This window comes from Physeter macrocephalus, chromosome 11 (assembly GCF_002837175.3).
Source record: "Physeter macrocephalus isolate SW-GA chromosome 11, ASM283717v5, whole genome shotgun sequence".
NCBI classification, from domain to species: domain Eukaryota; kingdom Metazoa; phylum Chordata; class Mammalia; order Artiodactyla; family Physeteridae; genus Physeter; species Physeter macrocephalus.
Window position 1 is genome coordinate 145,308,715 of NC_041224.1, and position 24,958 is coordinate 145,333,672.

At 36.3% G+C, this 24,958-nt stretch overlaps 1 protein-coding gene across 8 annotated transcripts in view; it reads left to right on the top strand.

The window, feature by feature from the left end:
- The window catches only part of SYNE2 (spectrin repeat containing nuclear envelope protein 2), a 326,063-nt gene that overhangs the window by 107,383 nt on the left and 193,722 nt on the right, over positions 1-24,958 (top strand). For 4 of the 8 annotated variants that reach the window (XM_024133495.2, XM_024133470.2, XM_024133489.2 and 1 more), the window contains exons 12-27: positions 1,906-2,070; positions 2,680-2,792; positions 3,649-3,811; positions 5,289-5,367; positions 5,637-5,824; positions 7,547-7,711; positions 8,569-8,718; positions 10,212-10,385; positions 12,957-13,115; positions 13,417-13,614; positions 16,419-16,553; positions 18,229-18,387; positions 21,547-21,758; positions 21,905-21,995; positions 23,054-23,172; positions 23,670-23,796. In XM_024133495.2, coding sequence (XP_023989263.1) covers positions 1,906-2,070; positions 2,680-2,792; positions 3,649-3,811; positions 5,289-5,367; positions 5,637-5,824; positions 7,547-7,711; positions 8,569-8,718; positions 10,212-10,385; positions 12,957-13,115; positions 13,417-13,614; positions 16,419-16,553; positions 18,229-18,387; positions 21,547-21,758; positions 21,905-21,995; positions 23,054-23,172; positions 23,670-23,796 — 2,397 coding nt within the window. The remainder of the gene's footprint in view (positions 1-1,905; positions 2,071-2,679; positions 2,793-3,648; positions 3,812-5,288; positions 5,368-5,636; positions 5,825-7,546; positions 7,712-8,568; positions 8,719-10,211; positions 10,386-12,956; positions 13,116-13,416; positions 13,615-16,418; positions 16,554-18,228; positions 18,388-21,546; positions 21,759-21,904; positions 21,996-23,053; positions 23,173-23,669; positions 23,797-24,958) is intronic. The other 4 variants (XM_024133493.2, XM_024133494.2, XM_024133506.2 and 1 more) reach the window with 1 other exon arrangement.

Genomic DNA, 24,958 nt, shown 5'->3' on the forward strand with positions numbered 1-24,958 from the left:
TCTAGGTATTTTTTGATTTCCTCTTTGATTTCTTCAGTGATCTCTTGGTTATTTAGTAACATATTGTTTAGCCTCCATGTGTTTTTGTTTTTTACTTTTTTTTCCCTGTAATTGATTTCTAATCTCAAAGCATTGTGGTCAGAAAATGTGCTTGATATGATTTCAATTTTCTTAAATTTACTGAGGCTTGATTTGTGACTCAAGATGTGATCTATCCTGGTGAATGTTCCGTGAGCACTTGGGAAGAAAGTGTAATCTGCTGTTTCTGGATGGAATGTCCTATAAATATCAATTAATTCTATCTGGTCTATTGTGTCATTTAAAGCTTCTGTTTCCTTATTTATTTTCATTTTGGATGATCTGTCCATTGGTGTGAGTGAGGTGTTAAAGTCCCCCACTATTATTGTGTTACTGTCGATTTCCTTTTTTATAGCTGTTAGCAGTTGCCTTATGTATTGAGGTGCTCCTATGGTTGGGTGCATATATATTTTTAATTGTTATATCTTCTTCTTGGATTGGTCCCTTGATCATTATCTAGTGTCCTTCCTTGTCTCTTGTAACATTCTTTATTTTAAAGTCTGTTTTATCTGATATGAGTATTGGTACTCTAGCTTTCAATATCTTTTTCCATCGCCTCACTTTCAGTCTGTATGTGTTCCTAGGTCTGAAGTGGGTTTCTTGTAGACAGCATATAGATGGGTCTTGTTTTTGTATCTATTCAGCAAGCCTGTGTCTTTTGGGTGGAGCATTTAATCGATTCACATTTAAGGTAATTATCGATATGTATGTTCCTATGACCATTTTCTTAATTGTTTTTTGTTTGTTTTTGTAGGTCCTTTTCTTCTCTTGTGTTTCCCACTTAGAGAAGTTGCTTTAGCATTTGTTGTAGAGCTGGTTTGGTGGTGCTGAATTGTCTTAGCTTTTGCTTGTCTGTAAAGTTTTTGATTTCTCCATTGAATCTGAATGAGATCCTTGCCAGGTAGAGAATCTTGGTTGTAGGCCTTCCCTTTCATCACTTTAAGTATATCATGCCACTCCCTTCTGGCTTGTAGAGTTTCTGCTGAGAAATCAGCTGTTAACCTTATGGGAGTCCCCTTGTGTGTTATTTGTTGTTTTTCCCTTGCTGCTTTCAATAATTTTTCTTTGTCTTTAATTTTTGCCAGTTTGATTACTATGGGTCTCTGTGTGTTTCTCCTTGGGTTTATCCTGTATGGGACTCTGTGAGTGAGTTTTGATGGTGTTTAGCAGGGGGAAAATCCAGGTAGAAGGGGCAGCAAGGGCGGAGACCTGGGAGAGTAATCAGGGTTTGGGGCAATAAGTAGCTGGCATTTATGTGACTCATTTATGTAGGGAGTGGTGGGAAGGCTGAGGAAGGAGGAGGTTGGCTGGATTGGGGGGCGGGGCCTTTGGTGAAGGACAGATATTCAGGAGATATGGTAGAGATATCTAATGTAAATATATGATTAGGGCTCGTGAGGAAAGTAATCTATAAATCTGCTTGTGATGTATAGCTGTAATGTCAGAGAACACAAGGGCATACAACATTTCAAATGATGGTCATTTAGTACAGTAGTCTACCCCTGCTTCGAGGGCTGCTTTAACAATTTCTAATTTCCCTCTCATGACTGATTATGGATTTATCAAAACATTTGTTTTTATTCTTGTGCTCTCTTCTACTACTTTTGAGCAAATTATGTTTTTGATCAGCAGCTAGCCAACTAATACTTAGAACTAAGAAATTTACCGATTGATCAAAATTTCCTTGCCTAACAGATCAGAGAATTAAAATACTATTTTTAAAGAGTGGTTTTAAAAGAATTCTGTAAAGAATTAAGCATGCCATATGTGAAGAAATAAACTATAGAAGTGTCTACTGAAGAACATCTTTCCTTTTTTTTTTTTCAGATTAATGTGTGGAAAACAGAGTTGAATCATGTCTTGCCCTCACCCCTCTATCAAATAGAAACTTGGCTCCAGTGGGTGGAGGAGCTTATAGATGAAGATTTGCCAGCCTCCCAGGATTACTATGAAGCCATGGCTCTAATGCAAGAGAAAATGACTTTATTTCAGGTTGGAAAGGAAAAAAGAAACATGGAAAAATCTGTGCTTTGTTAGGAACTGTTCTTGAGGAAGATGTTCCTAGAAAGGAGGGAAGGAAGTATAGTGGGTATTTGAGGATGGTTTAGGTGATTCCCCTGGAGATTTTTGGGTCCCAAAAGATACCTTCAGTTTCTTGATGAGCACTGTGCTAGTTTAAGGTAGAAACAATAAGAAGAGTCCAGTAAAGTCTGGACTCTGTAAAGTCTGGCAGAAAAGGAGAGGGGAGATTGTTTTAAAACATAGAAGATTGGGTTCTCACTAAAATGATATGAAACAATTTGAAAAGTGAGATTTATAGCATTTGAGCTCACAAAGGAATGGAAAATACATCTGAAAAGAAAAGATTTTGATAAAGCTGTTACCAAAGAAACTGCAGTACGCCTCTCTGTAAAATGGTCCAGTTTAAAACATTTATGATGAAAGTATTTATTTACAACATTTTAGTTAAAAATGAAAGGGCTTTATGATTATTGTTTTGAAAAAAGATGCAATGCATGCACAGAGCACATGAGATTAACAAGCCTTTAATTACAATGTTTGGCAATAAATCTGGTTATATCATGCTAAATTTCTTTTCAGAGTCTGATGGATAAATTTGACTGTCATTTGAATACTCTCCTGACATTTGAAAACAGAGATGAAAAACATTTGCCATTGGTACCACCTAACAAATTGGAGGAAATGAAAAGACGGTTTGTATCACTACCCTTTCACAACTGCTGACACCTTTGTGTTTGATCACTAACATGGTGCTATAGGGACCAGAAAATACAGATTTTTCGACAATTTCTGACAGTAGGTCTTTAAGTCTTGATAACAGTTCCTTCATGTTTTATGTAATAGTAACATTATATCATGCTAACATAATTCCTCTTTTATTGCCTGGTAGGATATGGTGGTGGAAAAAGTTGTGGACGTATAGTCAGAAACTGAGCTCTTTATATTGGTTGTGGCCAAGTTACTATGTCTTTCTGTACGTGTCCTCATTTGTAAATACGGAGTAATGGTAATCACTCTGTTTATGTCTCACAAGGATAGTAGGTGAAATGGGAGGAGGTATATGAAAGCACTTTATAAACTCAAAAAAACTACAGATGTGAAGATTATTTAATTTGTGGTTGTCCACATCATCTTCTCTTTTCTCATTATTCATAAGCAGCTTATTAGAATGATATTAAGAGGGTATTAGCCTTAATAATGAAAGCTGTTAATGTGTAAATGTTGAAATTACAGTTGCATTAAGTTATATGGAAGTTTTCAAATTTAGTGAAATATTTTAGAGATTAACATTTTATTATAGAATTTCTCAATAGGGGAATAGTTTCTTCAGAAAATGTTCTGTTAGATATTTTTATCGTAGAAATAGCTGTTTTATATCTAGTCACAATGTTTGTTTTACTTTGTTTAAAAAAAAATATGAGGATTCATTTGAGTTCATGTGTTTAAAAGAAAAAGTTAAAGCCCCAATATTTTTAAAAATGCCAAACAGGTTTCTCACATTTGGCCAACAATATTAAATTAAATTCTAAAACCTGCACTATCTTCCAGAATCAACAACATTTCGGGGGAAAAATTCATTCCACTTCTAGAATTTCATTACTATAAGTGCTCAGTTCTTGGTTTGCTAGATGAAGTGAAATCAAAATTGGTTGTTTGGAACATCAAATACGGGAGCAAAGAATCTGTGGAATTATTGCTGGAAGACTGGCATGTAAGCTGCTTTATTTCATGTCTCAGACAACTGTTCTCCATGGTGCTGGGTTTGCATTTTTCCTTGGCACAATTTCCCTTACCTTTTCAGGTTTTGAGATGAGTTTTCTTGGTAGCTTTCATTAGTTTAAACATTGCCTAGAGAAAAGAATTACCGGTAGTCAAATAACAGACATTGGGAAGAGTAAGAAAGAGAAAACATTATTTAGCACAACAGAGGAGATTGAGCTAACCGGACTAAGTTACATAATAGAGAAAGTTTCAGTGTTATTTCCTTTAAAAAAATTCCTACTTTCACTTACTGGACATCTTGTTTAATATTTTTCCCCACTCAGATTTATGGTTTTAGTCAAAAATTAAATTTTTCTTCGAACATTTTAATCTTAGCCTTTCAAGTTTTAAGAGTGGGAAAAACAGTGTGTTTCGTCTTGAGGCTTTCTGGGGGAGGGGATTTAGCTCTTGCAATTTATACTGAAAAAATGTTGCAAATGATTTAAATGTGTGTGTTTATTTGGTAAATTAACACTAAAGCAGCCTGGCCGTGTCATTTCTACAGTTAGGCCTTATTATCCTTCTTTCTGTTTCTCTTTCTTTTTTTTTTTTGTCTGCACTGCGTGGGTTGCAGGATCATAGTTCCTCGACCAGGGATTGAACCTGGAGCCACAGCAGTGAAAACACTGAGTCCTAACCACTGGACAGCCAGGGAATTCCCTGTTTCTCTGTTTTTGGAATGAGGGCCAAAAAGAAAAACCCAAGAGTGTAAACTTCAGTGTAAAAATTGGAAAAACATGATGAAGAAAGATTTATTTACAATTTATGATTTAAATACTGTACATTCCTAAACAGGAATCATCATTCTATATTAGACTAGATTTTGAATATTTTAATTTCTTTTTCCTACCTTGATTTTTCATTTTTCCATTTAAATAATCATACCATTGGCACATAAGTGTACAATGAGTTTTTAACTGTCTTTTTCCATAGATTTTACTAGCTTAAGGCACATAATAATTTGGTTAATAGTATTTCTCAAGAGTTTTTGTGTGATGGATTGTATCTATTTCTAACATACTCAACATACCTAATAAAAATTATTCAGTATTAATAAAGGCATATGAGATAAGAGAAACTGATATAAATTATGCAATATTAATAAATATGTGTGTTAGGAGTTGTTGAAATTGCTATAAATACTTGCCTTTTCTCATGAGAGGAAAACCATTTTAGAACTGTGTTACTGCATTAAGATAAACTGTCAGGTCTCTTACCTATATATTGCTTATGTCTCTTAGACCTTAACTATCTCTCTTCATGTACTGCTCGTCTTCTTTTCCTACTCAAATATGTAGTATTAAAACTGTAAAGAAATTTTGGTGCCTAAGTGCTTCATCAATGTGTATATGTCTCTATCTGGATTTCTTGACACATTTTAAAAAATAAAAACTGTCAATATGTTTTATTTTCATTTTTTTCCCCAGAAATTTATTGAAGAAAAAGAGTTCTTAGCTCAACTTGAAACCTCTTTTCAAAAATGTGAAGAAATTCATAAGAATTTGGGTAAAGCTATACAATTACTTTTTGATGGAATGACCATCACTTAAAAACAGCATTTTATTTGTTTTGCTTTCTTTATGTACCTTAATGTTTTAGAAATTGGTTTTACATATGTGTTTTCTTTAGAAAATTCTTGCATCCACTTTTAATATTGTTAGTGTACATATTTATTTCACCACTGTCAATTAGTATGCAAGTATTTTTCTTAGCAGTATTATTCTATTAATGAAAAACTTTTCTAAAATTACTTTCTTGTTTTGTTAACCTTATAGCTGGAGAATATCCAAATATTAGTAAACAATATACAATGGTGGAATATGATTTTTGCATGTATAGAAAAAATATATATAATGTGAAGTCCACTCTACAAAAAGTTCTGGCATGTTGGACAATTTATGTGGAAAAGCTTCGTTTACTAAAGGCTTGTTTTGAGGAAACAAAGAAGGAACAGATGAAAGAGGTATTTTCAGTCTAATGGCACCTGCTCAATTTTACTTTTTTTCATTTTGTTTGGAGACTCTCGTTTTCAATCCAAAAATGAGAGACCAGGAACAAGTAAGCATGACTGTCGGAAAAATCCTCCAAAGTTTTGGAAAGAGTTTAGTTTCTTTCTCATATAATTGCTAAAAGGAATTTTTCTCTTTGTTATAGGTTTTACACACATGTGCGTGTGCGCACGCGCGCGCGCGGACACACGCGCACACACACACACACACACACACAGCTTTATTGGGGTATAATTTACAAACACAGTATAGCTTTAGGAAGATATATTGCTAAGTTCCTTGGAAGGGAAATAAAAGATGTGGAGTAGTAGATAGCTTATAGATACATTTAAAATAAATGAATGTTTTAGAAAGTTTTTTTTTTCCGTTTGGGTGCATACCTTTCAGTTCTAAAACCTTTCTTTCTGGAGGAGGAAAAACAAAATAGCTTACTTATGTGGAGAAGTATAGAAGAAATTTTGGAGTAATTCACTATTGTTTTTATTTGCTATTTATGTAATAACCTGTTTTATGATTATTCTCTGAGGTCGTTTTTCTTTCTTTCATTTGTTTTCCTCTGTTGTAAATAAATGTAAATAAATGTAGACAGCCTCTCTTCTATTTTCCAAATAGAAGCTAAAGTTACTTAACAGAAAACAGGCTGTTCATATGAAAGTAAAGTTTCTGATAAGTATATGAGTGCAGAAAGAATATTTGAGTGAATCATTATTTCTTCCTGTCACCTCTGTTGATACCAGAATTTCACATCTTTGGCTTTCAATAGCTCTTCTGTCTTTAAAGCTCTTTTATTAAAATTCACATTTCTCTGAGGAAATAACACTTTAAGCCTTAGAATTTCCAAACTCTGTGCTGAGGTGACCTGAGTTGCCAAAAAGAACTCTCAAAGTAATTTAAAATTTGAGGGAGACAAAGCAACATCTGTCTGCTGACACCACACAAATTACTACTAAGTTGTTTGGACCTGACTACTTAACAATGAGAAATGTTAGATAATTCTTCTAGCCTAGGGAATCCATGAAAAAATTACTGAGACATTAAGGGGGCCATGAACTGAAGAAGTTTGAGAACCTTTGCTGTAAGCTCATCAGCCACTTAGAAAGATAGAAGATCAGATGCTTTCTGAAAGTCCAGGACCAAGAGTGATAACAGGTAGCCAGCGCCTGCCAGTTAGTGATCAGGGATGAAGCGCTCAACCAACAGGGAGAGTCAAAGTCTCTGCAAAAACCTCACGCTCACTTTTTTTTTTTAAACTTATCTATTTTATTTTATTTTTAGCTGCATTGGGTCTTCGTTGCTGCACGTGGGCTTTCTCTAGTTGTGGCAAGCAGGGGCTACTCTTCGTTGTGGTGTACCAGCTTCTCAGTGCGGTGGCTTCTCGTTGTGGAGCATGGGCTCTAGGCGTGCAGGCTTCAGTAGTTGTGATGTGCGGGCTCAGTAGTTGTGGCGCACGGACTTAGTTGCTTCGCGGCATGTGGGATCTTCCCGGACCAGGACTCGAACCCATGTCGCATGGCAGGGACCCATCTGGAAGGCAGATTCTTAACCACTGTGCCACCAGGGAAGCCCCCTCACACTCACTTTTGCTTTACAGTCAACCTTGGTGAAGATCTAGTATAAATAATGAAAAGACAAATAGTATGTCATTAAAATATTACATTGCTTATTATGTTTTGTAGGTTCCCTTTGAGACACTGTCCCAGTGGAATCTAGAACATACTACTTTAAATGAAGTGGGGAATTTCTTAATTCAAGTCAGCAGTGATGAAGTTGGGTCATCTGTTTCTAAAGAACTGAGGAGGCTGAATAAAAGATGGAGAAAGTTTATTACAAAAACTCAGCTTGTAAGTTTTTTTTTGGTAACAGCTTCATTGAGGTATAATTTCCATACATACAATTCACTCATTTAATCTGCATAACTCAGTGGTTTTCAGCTGAAATATTTAGAGTTGTGCAGCCATCACCATGATAAATTTTAGAACATTTTCATCACCTCATAAAGAAACTTGTACCCATTACCAGTCACTCTTCATTTTCTCCCAATGTCCCCAGCTCTAAAGATTTCCCTATTCTGGATATTTCACATAAATGGAGTCATATAATACGTAGTCTTTTGTTTCTGGCTTTTTTCACTTAGTGTAATGTTTTCAAAGTTCATTCATTTTGTAACGTATCAGTACTTCATTCCTTTTTATTGGCAAATAATAATCCATTGTATGGATATGCCACATTTTACTTATTCATTGATCAGTTGATGAACATTTGGCTTCTTTCCACTTTTTTGACTATTATGAATAATGCTGATATAACCATTCATGTACAGGTTTTTGCATGGATATACAGCATACAGATTTCTAGTTGAAATTCATTTACCGTTAAAGAATAACGTTAAGCATTTTTGCCTACTAGATTTCAGGTCTTTGAGAACATACACTAAGCTTTATTTATCTTTATATTTAGTATAGTGCTTCATAAAAGCATACCTTTAATAAATAATTTTTGAACTTGAATTATTAAATTATTCTATTTCTTATTCGTAACAATTTGAGACTGAGGTGTTGTATGGGAAATTTTATAACATTGTTACTAACTGATAAATCCGAAAAATATATTGACTATATTATGTTCATTTATTGTTTTTAATCGTATATCTTAGCATAAAAATATAAACATTATATTTCATGACATTAATTTTTTATAGGAAATGAACCTGCCCCTTATAAAAAAGCAAGATGAGCCCTTTCTTGACAATTCTGGAAATATTCAACTATCTAAAGAAGAGAACCTAACTACTGATTTTTCAACAGATATGTCAATAGACCTTCCTGAAAATCACAGTCAGAATATTATGGTAAATAGTCATACTTTATGTATTTCATTTGTATATAGAAATAATTTAACTTTGCTGTTTTTCTTTTGAAAAAACCATATTGTTGAATCAGTAGTAAATGGGATCATTAGATAACATTTAAAGTATGGTCATTGTCCAATAAAATGCCTAAGTGGTTCCCTCACGCAGTGGTCTACAGTGTTAAAGCCCTGCGTGTCTCACTCACTGGGGAGTTTGCAGACACGCAGAAGCAGTCATGACTTCTGAGCTGTGGAAATGGAGTTGATATTTTCTTCAGATTGCTTCTGACTAGTATTCAGAAATGGTCCTGTGTCTTGCTTCCTTTCTGTAAAATGGAGGGAAATAAAATCATTTATTTCTTGCTTTGTTGGGTAATTCAGAGGATGACTTTAGATTATAGATAAGAATATGGAAAAGAAACGACAACAAAAAAATCATACACATGTAAGGTGTAACACCTATGATTTTGGAAGTGTGCCTCCTTCAGAATAGCAACTTATATAGTTTTAAAGAAAGTAATTTTTAACTGGCTTTGGCCAGTTGCCGTGATGGAGCGCCCATGTTTCCCCACTGTGAAAAGACATAATCGTAGAAGATCTTGAAAAATCTGAATTTGTGCAGTATGCTTTTAGAATAGAAGAATATAGAATATTTTTCTCATACATTTAAAATATGATCTGATTAAAAACAACTTTTAGAATATGTCTGTCATGTAAAGCAGTAGCATATCAACCTGTAGGATATTGAGAGATTATTAATGGGAAGAGGCTTAATTTTGTTGAAATTTGATTCTGATGTTTTACAACTACTATTGCTAATAGCTGTATTTAATTAAATTGTATACAAGTTTTAGAAATGTGTTTATAGAGTCAATACCCTAATTTTCTAAGCTCTAATCTTCTTATCTGTAAAATGGAGATAATAGTAACTAACTGATAGGGATGATATCATCCTTAAGAATATTTTTGTGAACAAATCTTTTAATTTTTAAAGTGATATATGCTTAGATAACTAATGAGAATATACTGTATAGCACAAGAAACTCTATACTTAATGCACTGTGGTGACCTAAATGGGAAGGAAATCCAAAAAAGAGGGGATATATGTATATGTATAACTGATTCATTTTGCTGTACAGCAAAAACTAACACAACATTGTAAAGCAACTATACTCCGATAAAAATAAAAAAAAATAAAGCTATATATGCTATCATAAAGTACTGTTATCATTGTCCAAAAAGTAGATCTTAAATCATTAAAATATGTTGACTTAGCACTTGTTTTTATTTTTTAATTTGTTTTGGCATGATAGTTTAGTATGCATTTTAACTAAACTTTATAAAGATAATATTAAAACATTGAGTTTAAAAAACAGCCATTATTTTTGAGATTTTCATTGTTCAATTAATTCACTATAGGGGTATAACTTTTTTAAATTGAAAATTATAATGTAAATGTTACCATTTTCATAGTGATAATTTTGAATGTTGTAGGCTGGGGAAGAACATGAAAAAGAAAATGAAGAATTTACAGGGACGCTGCAAGTGGCTGAAGAGGTTGAAAAACTGATTGGACAAGTGGAAATCTGGGAGGCGGAAACCACATCTGTTTTGGATCTTCTGAGACGGCAAGGTGATGTAGATACTTCAGTGGAAGAATCTTTGCAGGTATGAGTGGAAAAAGTATTAAAAAGACAGCTTTTATGGTTGTAGGTTTATGTATTAATATAAAAACTTTTAAAGGAAACAGTAATAAGACTACTGTTAGAATTTTCTTTGTTGGGGTTTTTAAAAAATGGTGTGGAATCTCAACCCTGGATCATTTGCTGTGATTTTGCTTGAAGACAGAGGATAGATTTGAAGACTAATAATACCTTAGGATTTTAAATTCTTGAACTAACTTTCCCAGCTACAGGATGGAGATTAAAATATTCTCTTGTATCAGAGGGCAATGAGATGAGTAAATGAGTTCAGTCTCCTATAGGTCAGTGCAGTGTGAATGTAAGAGATTATACAACCTATACTTTGAAAGATCAACCCCATATTAAGCTTTCCCTTCCTTACCTGATTCAGGGAGGGGCTGAATGTTGTTAAAACTCTGTTCTTTCTTTATTCTCAGGCAGTGGACTCATTGAAAAGCAATGAGGCAACAGTGTATTTTAATATCGCTCAGTTCTCCCTGGAAAGAAGTTACAGTTGAGGTTTTACTGAGTTCCAGCTCAGCTATAAAATTTATAGAGCATGTTATAAGTTACAACCAGATGGAAAGTTCTTGGGATAAAGGAACATTTGTGTAATTCTTTTAAATCTATGTTTCTGAAAGGTGTATATGTAGAATTTTGTGTTTTCATTGTTTATAAGAGTAATACTTTTTATTGCTTTGAAAATATTATATAAACTTACCTGTGCCATCTGCCAGTGCTTTTCTAATTTTATTTTTGTATTTATTTATTTGCTGTATCTGGAATTTATTTTAGTGAAATAAATGGGTAAGAAATGAGAAATTCAATATTTAAAACATATTTCAAAGCTATAACGATCCCTGTTATAAGCAGTGAAAACACAAACAAGCTGGAATATACTTCCATTAAGAAGAAATTAAGTAGATCTTTGTTGGATCAAGATATATTGTAAAGTAAGAAATGCAAGTTGCTGAACAGTATGGGTGATGTGATCCTTTTAGTATTTTTAAAAACAGTTGCTTTTTTAAACTTTATGCATTTATATCTATAGAAAAATATCTATAAGCATATACAAATAGCTAACTCTGTGTATCTTGATCCTGCATTATGCCCAGCTCTTAGTACATTTCCTGGTACCTAGTAGATATAAAGTAAATATTTTTTAAATGAATGTGTGAATGATTGATTAAATGACAGTTAAGGGAGGGATGGGGAAGAAGAGGAACTTTTTCTTTATGTGCTGTATACCTCTCCATTCTTTTGAGTTTTTTACAGGAGCTTTTGTTACTTTTATGATTCAAAATAGAAAAAATTTGAAGTTACAAATGAACGTGCTAACTTTAGAACATTTAAATAATGTATAAAAGTATAAAGAGGAGGGCTTCCCTGGTGGCGCAGTGGTTGAGAATCCGCCTGCCGATGCAGAGGACGCGGTTTCGTGCCCCGGTCTGGGAAGAACCCACATGCCGCGGAGCGGCTGAGCCCGTGAGCCATGGCCGCTGAGCCTGCGCGTCCGGAGCCTGTGCCCCACAAAGGGAGAGGCCGCAACAGTGAGAGGCCCACGTACCGCAAAAAAAAAAAAAAAAAAAAAGTATAAAGAGGAAAATAAAAATCACCATAGTTCCACTGCTCTAAGATAAATAAGATCAACATTTACATAGTTGATATCACACAATATAATTTCTATTTTATCATACCCATGCCACCTCTGAGTTGTAATTAAAATTTTTTTTGTTAATTTGATAACTCAAAAGTGGTAACTCATTATTTTAATTTGTACTTATTTGATTACATGTAAGATTGAACTGTCTTTCATATATTCATTAGCCATTTTTTTCTGTGAATTATGTTTTTGTATTTTCTGAATTATTTTTCGAATCTTAGTATTTTTCTTACTGAATTTATAAGCTCTCTGAATCATGACCCATTTTCATTTGTGTGGCAAATATTTTTACCAAGTTGTTGACTTTTAAGTTGTTTATTTTATTTCACATAGAAAATTTTTGTATTTATTTAGTCATTTCTGTCTCTTATGCCTAAAAAGGCCCTCTGCACCCAGGGAGCAGATCCATTTTCATGGATAATTTCTTCTTTTCTAGCTTCATATTTTATATATAATTTTCTAATTCATCTGAAATTTATTTTTGGTATGTTGTGTAAAGCATGGTTCTAAAAAGATGTTTTCCAATAGCCATTTTCTCCAATAACATTTATTGAACTCCCTTCTGACTGATTAGACTTACAACAATTTCTTTTTAAGGTTTATTACTACTCTCTCAACTTATTTTCTCTCTATTGGCATTGTATCTCTTCTAGTCTTTATTTTATTGAAGTGCTTAGTATATAAAAAAAATCTATAAAAGACTGTTGCTCAGAATCTGATTATATTAATATAAAATTTCAAAATGAATGTTTAAAATAACATTTTTTAGACTATAAATTTGCCTCAGTTTGGATTAATAGTTAACTTTTTATGATTTCCTGATGAGATTGTTAGGGTTAATGTTTAACATAATCAGAATATTTATTGTGATCTCACTTTAATTTGTTTTAATAGCATCTTATTGCCAAAGGCTCTATGTATGAAGAGCTTGTGTCTAGAACTGAAGACACTTTACAAATGGATGTGCAAAACGTTTCAAGCCAGGAGTCTCTTCAGCATGTGATCACAGCTGGGCTTCAGGCAAAGATTCAAGAAGCTAAAGAGAAAGTCCAGGTCTCTCTTTAATATTCCCTATTTAGAGAATTTAGTCTTTAAAACTGAGTGGTCAGTGAGAGGGCAGGGAAGAGGGGGGGATTGCCTTGTAGTTTGGAAATGTTTTGTAAAATATTAATTTTGCCTTATATTTTATTTCTTTATTATTTAGAGCATGTTGGAAAATATCGGTATAATAAATAGGATGTTCTTATGTCTAGTGGGAAAATATGAGTTGCTACTCAAAGAAAATATTTATTAACTTATGAGTTTTCTAAGAAGTTGGGCTAAGTGTTAAGTTGAGAATTTTTTGTCATCACAGATCAATATGGTAAAATTAGTAGCAGTGTTGAAGAACTCAACTGATGTTTCCCCAGACCAGGATGTCAGGCTGAAGGTGGAAGACTCACAGAAGGAACTTGAATCATACATTACAAGGGCTGAACAATTACTTGGCCAAAGAGAGAGCCAGAGAGGACTAATTTCAAAATACAAGGTGCGGCTCTTTCAACCATCAAATGTAGGACATTTATCATTAGTAGATATAAATCTACCTCATTTGAAATCAAGATGTTTCCATCACTGTGATTATAACAAAGTTATTGTAACTTTAAAAAATTTCCAAGTTTTATACATTGTTCCCCAGAAACTCTTAAAAATAAACATTCAAATGAAGACTTTTTAAAATTCACATTTTACTGTATGAATGAACTCAGTGGTATAGTGTAAAACGCATGGCTGACTTCTATGACATTGAGCAAGAATCTAATTTCTCTGGCTTTTTTAATCAAATAAAATGGACATAATAATTCTAGTCCTGTCCAGCTGCCAATAAATGAAAATAAGGTATGTAAAGAAACTTTGAGTGGTTAAAATTCCTCAAATGTAAAATAAAACCTTTATTATTAAAATGCTTTGGTAAAAGCTGCTTATGAACATATGCTTATCAGCAGTTAAAGATCCAGTAGTGTTTTGTATGGAGACAGTTTTAGGTTGACTTTTCATGGTCTGATAAGCAGCTTAAGATGTATCGAAATCAAGAGGTACAAACTACTGTGTATAAAATAAATAAGCTCCAAGGATATATTGTACAGCACAGAAAATATATCTATTATTTTATAACTTTAAATGGAGTGTAATCCATAAAAGCATCAAATCATCTTGTTGTACATCTGAAATTAATATAATATTGTAAATCAATTATACTTAAAAAAAAAATGTGTCCAAAGCAGACTCACTATTAACTAACACTGGAGGTACTTGGGGATATGAAATAAGAGTAAAACAAGATCTCTACCCTTGGAGGTTGGACAGGTAGAGAAATATGTGTTCTTTCCTTCATTCATTTATTCAGCATTTAACAAGTTTATTGAACATTTAAAATGAGCTAGGCATTTTGGGGGAGATAAAGATGAAGTAAATCCAGAACAGTAATAGACTAACAGACATAGAAAACAAACTATGGTTACCAAAGGGGATAGTGGTGGGGTATGGGGGGGGGAGATAAATTAGGAATTTGGGATTAACATATACACATTAAGTATGTGTAAAATAGATAATCAACAAGGTCCTATTGTATAGCACAGGGAATTCTACTCAATATCTTGTAATAACCTATAATGGAAAAGAATCTGAAAAAGAATATATATATGTATATTACTTTGCTGTACACTTGAAACTAACACAGAATTGTAAATTAACTATACTTCAATTTAAAAAAAAAAGATGAAGTAAATCAGTACTGCCAGAGCTACTGCGCACCGTTTTTTCAGGAAAATGAGCTCCTACAGGAGCCTCTCCGTTCTCCTTGTGGTCTCCTTCTCTTGTCTGGGCTCAGCCCTCTTCTGGCTTTCTGGACTGTTAACCGTATTGGACCCTAGTATCAGGTATTTCAGCATTGCTTTTCCCACAGCCATCTTATGCTGCTTGCACCTGCCAGCCACCAGCTTTGACCAATTCCCACTGTCTTTTTTCCCCTCTTTTACTCCCATATGCTGAGAGTGCTGAACTAAACTTAAGAGTCAGTTGTTCTTTTAAGTAATCACTAGGCTGAATTTCAAAAGGACAGATATGGTCAGCTGAGGAAAGAGGGAAGAAAAAGAAAAAGCAGAGGCCGCAGGCCCCTCCTCTACCAGAGAGAGGAGTTACAGTGTCAATTTTTGCACCATTTTCCTCTCCCTGACCATCTTCCTTTTGGAATCTGAGGCCAGGGATTTCCACCCTTTTGTCTCTGGCATTTAGTGAAGTAGATCCATTTTCACAGCAGAAGCAGAATCCCTGCCCTGCCAGGTATTGCCCTGAGACCCCCTGGGACTCCTGGGACACATGGGTGGTAGGAGCCCCCTTCCTGCACACAGGGCTAGTATGTCTTCCCTGTCCGTAAATCTAGCAATCCTCACAGAGGCTTTGGAGGAGGTTCCTGGGGGCTCAGGTTGTACCTTTTGTGCAGGAGACCCATAATAAATATGTAAGAAGTATATGAATGACTTCCCACCCTGCTTAATTGCCTTCTCCTCCAGAATTACTTTCATCTTCTTGTCTCATAGATTTTCTGCCCTTTCCCAGACCCCAGACTATTTTTGTTCTGTCATTTGATAGTTACCTAAGCCAGGTTTCTGTTCTTATAGAGTATTGCCAGGTAATATTCTATAAGAGTAGGTAAGTGTGAAGTAAGGGACGATCACATTCTTGGGAAGGCAGACCCCATCCCCATCTCCTTGCTGCTCCTTCCCTGGGATGGGACTGCGATTATGGTTGGCCCTGGGCAAAACTTTGAAGTCCGTGATAAGGGGATGTTGCCTCCTTGCAGTATAAAATGCTTATGCACAATATTAAATATTTGCTATCTTAACCCTACTGTAAATTGTGTCTTATTTGCAACACTGATCTCTAATACAAGCTGGTATACTCTTAATATTGTATTACTTATGAAGTGTGGTCGTCTGCTCAATACTTAAGAATTTTAGAGGCTACTTTGCCAGTGGCTCATAATAAGCCTTTCAGTAAGCCTTTTAAATATTTATCAAAGCGGTACCAAAAACCATGTTGAATATCTTAAGGAAGTCTTTATCCTGGCCTCAAATGTGTAACTACATTTGAATAATGAATATTTTGCAATTCTTTTCAAAAGAATTCAAGGGATACGAAAGGGAGATCAACCTCAATCTACCAAGAGAAGTCTCCCCTAAATCTTCAAATAGTCTTCATGGAGTCCTTTCCTGGCTCTACATGTTAAAGACTCTAAAATTCTACCTGTTAAATTAGCTTTGAGGATGTGGCAGTAGAATAAGGCTTTCATGTTCTTGTTTGTGGTTTTATTTTTAGGAAGCACTGATAATTTGTAATACTAACAGTCTGGCCAAGTATTTGAAAGCTGTTGAAGAATTGAAAAATAATGTAACTGAGGATGTAAAGATGTCTTTGGAAGAAAAGAGTAGAGATATCTGTGCCAAGTGGGAGGTAAGAACGTGCATATGTGTCTGGAGCTTATGCTTATAGATCTGACCCTGGACCTGTTTGTCATCAGAGTCATCTTTGGTGGTCCCTTGTCTGCCCCGTATAACGGAGGGCTGATCACTGTAGGCTGTGGTTCTCAGGCCCGGGATCAGCTGGCTTCTGTCTGCGTTCATCCAATGACAGCAGTGTTTGGAGATTAAAGGGTGATTGGAAGGTGGAAAAGGGAGAGTCCAGTGGCTTTCTTTCCCTTTCTTTCTTACACAGTGCCTCTGGCAGCTGTGTTTCCCCTGGCTGCAAGTTCCATGGATCCAGCTTCTGATGGGTGACCCTTCTGTCTGGGCTCCGCTGAAGCCTCCAGCCTAGGGTGGTAGCAGCTCTCTGCCGATGCTAATCTTTGGATTACCTTACCGTCCCCTCTTTGGCTTTCATCTCTTACAATCGATTCCCTGCATTTAATTCCCTCTGAGTTAAATATTTAATGTTTTCTGGTTTCCTGGTTGGATCCTGACTAAGACAAGTAATTGACACATATAAACATATAGAGTTTCATAGAAAATAGGTATAGGCTTTGGTGGCTGACAGACCTGGATCCAACAGCTATGACCTTGGGCAAGTTGCTTACCTACTGGGAGCTTCAGTGGTAAGATGGGAATAATTCCACCTACTTGGCAGGATTGTTGCAAGGATTTATATAAAGCACCTACCACAGAGATTGTGTTTAGTAAATGGTACTTAGTATTAAGTGTGTGCGTGTGTGTGTGAATATATGGAGAGAGAGAATAAGGTAATATAATTGAATATCTACTGTTAAAGGCCTTCTTAAAACACCTTCTTAAAAAAAATATTTATTTGTTTTATTTGTTTATTTTTGTTCGTGTTGGGTCTTCATTGTGGTGCACGGGCTTCTCATTGTCGTGGCTTCTCTTGTTGCGGAGCACAGGTTCCAGGCGCGTGGGCTTCAGTAGTTGTGGCACATGGGCTCAGTAGTTGTGGCCACAGGCTTAGTTGCTCCGCGGCATGTGGGATCCTCCCGGACCAGGGCTTGAACCCTTGTCCCCTGCATTGGCAGGCGGATTCCCAACCACTGCGCCACCAGGGAAGCCCTAAAACACATTTTAAAATAAACTTTTAGGACAAGTTTAGATTTACAAAATTATTACAAAGGTAATACAGAGAGTTCCAATATACCCATGACCAGTTTCCCCTGTTATTAACATCTTACATTAATATGGTACCTTTGTTACAATTAAAGGACTAATATTGATAGATTATTAACTGAAGTTTATACTTTATTCATATTTCCACAGTTTCCCCCTAATGTCCTTTTACATCTGTTCTGGAATCCCATTCAGGATACACGTTGTAGTTACTTGATATTTCTCCATAGGCTCAGATACGTGTTTTGTAATATTTTCTCCCAGTCTGCAGCTTGTCTTTTAATTCTAACAGTGTCTTTCACAGCTAAAACACATTTTTAGTTATTAGAAAGAAAAAAATATGTTTCTGGTATATTTTAAAACATCCTCCCCAAAGATACATGGATGAATCCGAATTTCACGTAAGCTCTATTTCTATCCTTTGTTACAACAAATATTTTTGTGTTTCTAATGGAAATCTTTTCAGTATATCCTATCATGGTTAATATGTGCCTTTGGCTTTTTTTTTTTTTTCTTGGCAGTCGCTTCATCATGAAATGTCTTTGTATATTCAACAACTAACAATAGACATTGAAAAAGAAAAACTTAGTGACAATATTGCAAAACTCGAAAAACAAATAAATAAAGAAAAGAAACTAATTCGCAGAGGAAGGACCAAGGGTCTCATCAAGGAACATGAGGTAAAAACCTGTTCCCATTCACATTTTGTTATCATTGTGGGGTTTATCTTAAATGATTTAGTATGCCGTTGGCTAGGGTTAAATCTGCTCTGAAAATTACTTCAGCCCTTTTGTCCCCTGGGGATCATCCCTTCTGCAGTCCAAGCTCTAACTAGAGCCCGTGCTTCTTGTTTTTTGGAAGTGAGAAAAATTCAGAATTGAGTTAATATTTCTTCTTTATATATCTCAGTGGCCCCTGTCCTGAGACTCTGGTTACAAGATGTGTCACCTGCTATTGAAGTTCCCATAGTTACTTTTGTAAGGACACGATGTCCTCAGAAACACGGCTTTTGTGAAAGATACCAAATCAGGATATAAACCAGCCGGGGCAAATCTAATGGTCTCTTTTTGGTCCTCATCCTGTTTGATTTCTTCTGCATATTTGACAGTCCTGACCCCTCTTTTCATTTCTTTTAAACTTTCTACTGCTGTGGCTCTCTCAATACAAATCTCTCTTGCTTTTTCTTATTTTGGGGGGAGGCCTTCTTTTTAGTGCCCTTCACTAATTTTCCCTTTTTATTGTGTTACCCTGATGTCTTAGTTTTGAGGTCTCAGTTTTTGGCTAATTTCATGCTTGCTCCAGGTACTTGTATGCACTTGGGCGTTTTAACTGCCCTCTCTACAATGATAGCACCTATCATTATCTCCAGCCTAGTCCTTTCCCCTGAGCTCCAGGTTGTGTTTCTAACCAAGAAGTAGATATCACCGGTGTTCCCCAGAGACCTCCACTTCAGCATGTCCAAAACCAACCAATAATATCTCCTCTTGAACTTTTCTTCCTCTCATGTATCCTGGTTATGAAAGGCATTGCCATCTCAGAAATTCCCTCCCCCCTTCCCCTTTCCTTCTCACTCAGCCTTAGTGTAGTCGGTTGCCAGCTCCCATCTTCAGAAGAGCTGCTTCTTTTCCTTCCTTTCCACCAGTGTTGCCACTTCCCTTAACCTGGGGTCATTTTCTCAGTATGATGGTGGTTGCACTGTCTTCCAGCCCCATCACCAGAGTGATCCCTTTGAACCACAGCACAAATCTTATGTCACTGGTTCACCATGACTCCCGGGACATCTCCAAACTCCTCAGAAGGCCACACAAGGCCCTTCACGTGTGGCCCCAGGACACGCCTTTATCACCCCTCCAGCCATGTCCTTTCGGAACTTCTGGAGCTTTTCTTCTCCCGGCTGCTCCTTCTGCTATAGGCATGACCTCTCTCCCCTTTCACTTGGAAGGACTCGTACGTGTTCTTTCCACCTCTAGCTCAGATGGCTCCTCCATGTGAAGGAGGCTTTCTCTGACTCCTTAAGGCAGGTAGTGGCCCTGTCATAGCACTTGCCATGTGGTATGCTCATTATTTATGTGACTACTGTGGGGGAGGAACAAATTTTCCTCTACCTTTTAAGATCCCTGGCTGGGTCTGGAAATTGAACTGACAAAGACAGATTAACAGGAGAAAAGCATACACATTTTATTGAATTTTTATATGCACATGGGAGGCTTCACAAGAGCATGATGGCCCAAAGAAGTGACCAGAGCAGGAATCTTTTATACCTTTTAGACAAAGAAATAATACATTTGTGAAGAATTGACAAGACAAAGGAGTTTGGGCTAGGGATAGTAAAAAGGTGAAGAAGGAACTTGGAAGATAAGGGTTAGGGTACAGGGTTTGTTTGCAGATTCTTTTGGTCCCATCTCTGGGCTGATAGAACTCTGGCTCCAGTAAAAGAAACTTTATTTCTTGCCTTTAGGCAGAAAAGGGGAGACCTTTTCTGTTTCGTTTTTCTTTTTTTTGGCCATGCTGCGTGGCTTGCGGGATCTTAGTTCCCTGACCAGGGATTGAACCTGGGCCCCAGCAGTGAAAGCGCCAAGTCCTAACCACTGGACTGCCAGGGAATTCCCTCTGTGTTTACTCCTTCTTAATTGCCTTCAGTTCAAAATTATTTTCACATCCTAAACCATAATGGAAAAGAATATGAAAAAGAATGTATATATATGTTTAACTGAATCACTTGGCTCTACAGCAGAAACTAACACAACATTGTAAATCAACCATACTTCAATTAAAAAAAATAATTTTCACATCAAAGAGGCATACGTTGGGTTGACGTGTTCTGGTTTCCTTCACTACATCCCTGGGCTGCGGCGAATCCCTTTAGGGCTGACTGCTTGTCTTCGTTTCTAGTGCCCATTCCCACACCAGGCACACAGTGGATGGGCTTATAAAAGAAAGTGTTGGGGGTTTTTTTGTTTTTGTTTTTTTCCTTTTTTTTTTAAACATCTTTATTGGAGTATAATTGCTTTACAATGGTATGTTAGTTTCTGCTTTATAACAAAGTGAATCAGCTATACATATACATATATCCCCATATCTCCTCCCTCTTGCGTCTCCCTCCCACCCTCCCTAGCGCACCCCTCTAGGTGGTCACAAGCACCGAACTGATCTCCCTGTGCTATGCGGCTGCTTCCCACTAGCTAGCTATTTTACATTAGGTAGTGTATATATGTCCACGCCACTCTCTCACTTCGTCCCAGCTTACCCTTTCCCCTCCCTGTGTCCTCAAGTCCATTCTCTAGTAGGTTTGCGTCTTTATTCCTGTCCTGCCCCTAGGTTTTTCAGAACCGTTTTTTTTTTGTTTTTTTTTTTTTTCAGTTTCCATATATATGTGTTAGCATACGGTATTTGTTTTTTTCTTTCTGACTTACTTCACTCTGTATGACAGACTCCAGGTCTATCCACCTCATTACAAATAACTCAGTTTCATTTCTTTTTATGGCTGAGTAATATTCCATTGTATATATGTGCCACATCTTCTTTATCCATTCATCTGTTGATGGACACTTAGGTTGCTTCCATGTCCTGGCTATTGTAAATAGTGCTGCAATGAACATTGTGGTACATGACTCTTTTTGAATTATGGTTTTCTCAGGGTATATGCCCAGTAGTGGGATTGCCGGGTCGTATGGTAGTTCTATTTTTAGTTTTTTAAGGAACCTCCATACTGTTCTCCATAGTGGCTGTATCAATTGAAAGTGTTGTTAAAGTCACACACATCTGTTAGTTTCTAACCCTCATGGACTAATCATGTAAACTCATTTGAAACACATTTCCTGCTTTATTTCCTCAATCAGGCCTGCTTTTCGGAGGAAGGCAGCCTGTACCAGCTTGATCACCACATGGATGTCCTGCGGGAGCTGTGTGAAGAGCTGACTTCACAGAAGAGTCAACAAGAAGTGAGGAGAGCGCTCAAAGATTACGAACAGAAGATAGAAAGGCTTCGGAAATGTGCTTCTGAGATTCATATGACACTGCAACCCACGGTGGGAGGCACGTCGAAAAACAAGTTAGTGCCTCGTAAGAATAGCTGCATGTCAGGGAGAAATGAGATAAACCCTCTCTTGAAATCAAATGACACTGAGTATTATTCATTCTCTTTTAGGCTTTGTTTTTCTCCCTGTATTTTAACACGCAATTTTGATTCCTTCCTAGGGGTACTGCAGACACATCTGAGAATGGAGGAAGGAACGCCCTCAGCGAGGTGCCATCTGCAAAATCAGACAATCAGCCATCAGCTGAAAAGGTGTTAAATTTGGATAATGTATTTTAGAAGTAAACCCAATGAAAAAAGCCAGGTGTACAATAATCCACTTCTCATTGAGTGTTGCATTTAATTATCTGATTGTTTCCATCAGCTGAGAATTCACACTTAAATAATATAAGGAAGATTCCTTTTCAAAGAATTAGAATACAACAAACCAAAGCCATGGCAAGCATAACTTAACCTTCCTCTGAGGATACCAACAATTCTTTCCAAAAGAGACCATTTTGAACCATTATGAATACACACTGTCTGCGTGTTACTATTTTTTTTTTTTTTTTTTTTTTTTTTGTGGTACGCGGGCCTCTCACTGTTGTGGCCTCTCCCGTTGCGGAGCACAGGCTCCGGACGCGCAGGCCCAGCGGCCATGGCTCACGGGCCCAGCCGTTCCGTGGCATGCGGGATGTTCCCGAACCGGGGCACGAACCCGCGTCCCCTGCATCGGCAGGCGGACTCCCAACCACTGCGCCACCAGGGAAGCCCTGCGTGTTACTATTGAGAGCACAAGAGGCTGAGCTTAAACTGCACAGATGCTTCAGTGTCATTGAGATGAACTAGTTCATTTGTCATTTGTCTTTTTCTCATTTTAATGTCTTAATTTCCTTGGGAATTGGATTTTCTAAATTCTTAAATTCTAGGAAAGTGGGGATTTGCTGTATATCACAGCCCAGACTGCCTGTCAGAAGGGGTAGGGAAGGAACAAGGTGTATTTTTTTTCAGAGGTCTGCTCCTGCATGCTAGGCTTCTGTCTGCCTTGGACCATGGCTATGTGGTCACAGGCAGAAACAGCACTTAGGGGCTGGGAGAACTCCTTTATCCTGCTGACATACCAATTAGAAGGTGAGAATCAGTCTAATAAATCTCCTCTGTCCTATGGAAAGATCTTTCTCTGAGCTGAGAAACTTTAAATAAATTGTATTATCTCCTGGTTTGGGGTATAAAGAATCAGTGATATCCCTTTGTATCACAGAATGTTTATCTTTTCCAGACAATTAAGTATATTGAATATAATATGTTTACTATTTTGCATATTTGCTTAGGCAATGGAATCGATTAAGGATTTTAGCCTGGAATCCAAGTTAAAGCCTCAACAGGAGGAATGTGTTATGGAGAAATATGAAAAGGATCATAGTGCATCTATAAATAGTTTACTAGAGAGGTAAACTCTTTTTTAAAAAAATTATTTTTATTGACATACAGTTGATTTACAATGTTGTGTTAGTTTCGGGTGTACAGCAAAGTGATTCAGTTATACGTACACACACACATATATATGTATATATATTATGTATGTTTGTATGTATATATCCTTTTTCAGACTCTATTCCCTTATAGATTATTACAAAATATTGAGTATAGTTCTCTGTGCTATACAGTAGGTCCTTGCTGGTTATCTATTTTATGTATAGTATTGTGTATATGTTAAGGAGAGGTAAACTTAAACAACTAGAAAATCCAGCAAAAATCTTTCATCAGTGCAAATGTTATACTTTAATAAGTTTTTATTTTCCTTTAGGCATAATTTTTGCATGTGATCCAGTAACTTAAGCAGAAATTCTCTGGGATTTCCTCATGGACAATTGACAGTAATTAAAACAAAATTTTTTTTAGTCTTATTTTTAAAATTAAGTAACATTGCATTTAATTTTTTTCCAGGTATGATACACACAGAGACAATCTTGAATTACACCTGCAAAACAACATTGTCAGGATTATTTCTGATTTCTCTAGTGACAAGGAAAGGAGTAGTGTTTGTCTACAGGATAAACTGACAGATCTACAGGTAAATACTGAAAAGATTACTAGAGGAGTTTTATCTTTCCTTAGAAAATAATACCGCCATAAGTGTAGACGTCACCATTTTTGTTGCTGTTTCATATGCTAGATGTTTCTGAAGAACTCTCTGTCACTGGATTTCAGAAAGACACCCAAACCCAGGAAGGAGTTTGTTCGGGGTGCTAATTTATTGCTCATGCTCTAATTTGATATTCTATATATTGTGGCTTTTAGAAGTTTAGATTGTGTTTGGGATGGGGATGAAGGCTTCAGATGAATTGGTTGAAACAATGCGTCTGAAGGCGATTTCAGCCAACACAGCTTCTGGTTTGCTCCAAAATTAACAATATGTGAAAAACCAGCGACTCTGAATTTTTGTTTCAGTCATCTATCATCTTAACCAAATTGTCACATTATCTGTCTGATGTTGGGTAATAAGAAAGGGGGAGGTCGTGGAGGGAGTTTTCTCTGTAAGTGATGGATGATCTTGTGGAGAGCCGTCAGAAGGAGTACTGCATTTGACTCAGGAGCTGCAGAAAAAACAATCTAGTGATGGGCACACCAATCGTTAAGTTCTACAAATAAGTATCTTCCTTATTTTGAAGATAATCTGTGCATTGCAGTGCAACACCCTCGTATGCTTGGATTTGCATTAGAGTGAACCCTTACAGAAAGCCCATCAGGTGGAGAAAAGGTCATGGGTGCTTCCTACAGTGCCCTCTCATATTTTCTAGTTATCTTCCTTTCATGATGCCAGTTCCTGAGTCACACTCTACCAAATGGCTCTTCTCTATTTTCCATCTGAATAAGCAAAATTCATGTGTTAAAATCTCTGTTGTTGAAGTAATGGATGTAGCACGTTTTCATCACATTTAAGAAGCTGTCTTGAGACCTTACTCCTGTGACTGAATAATAAGTTGGTTAGAAAAACTATACGAATCCTTGGGGAAAGTGAAGAACAAATTCTACTGATGAGCACTCAGATTCTATAGCAGTGCCTTTTTTAAAAAAAAGAACCAAGATAAGGAGTTGGAATAGTATAGAATTTTAGATGTTTAACTATAAATCATAAATTAATTTTACTCACTTCTCATTTGATAGAAATGATTTTGGTTCATTGCAATTTTAGTTTAAGGAGGAAAAAAAAGACTAGAGAAAATAGAATATCT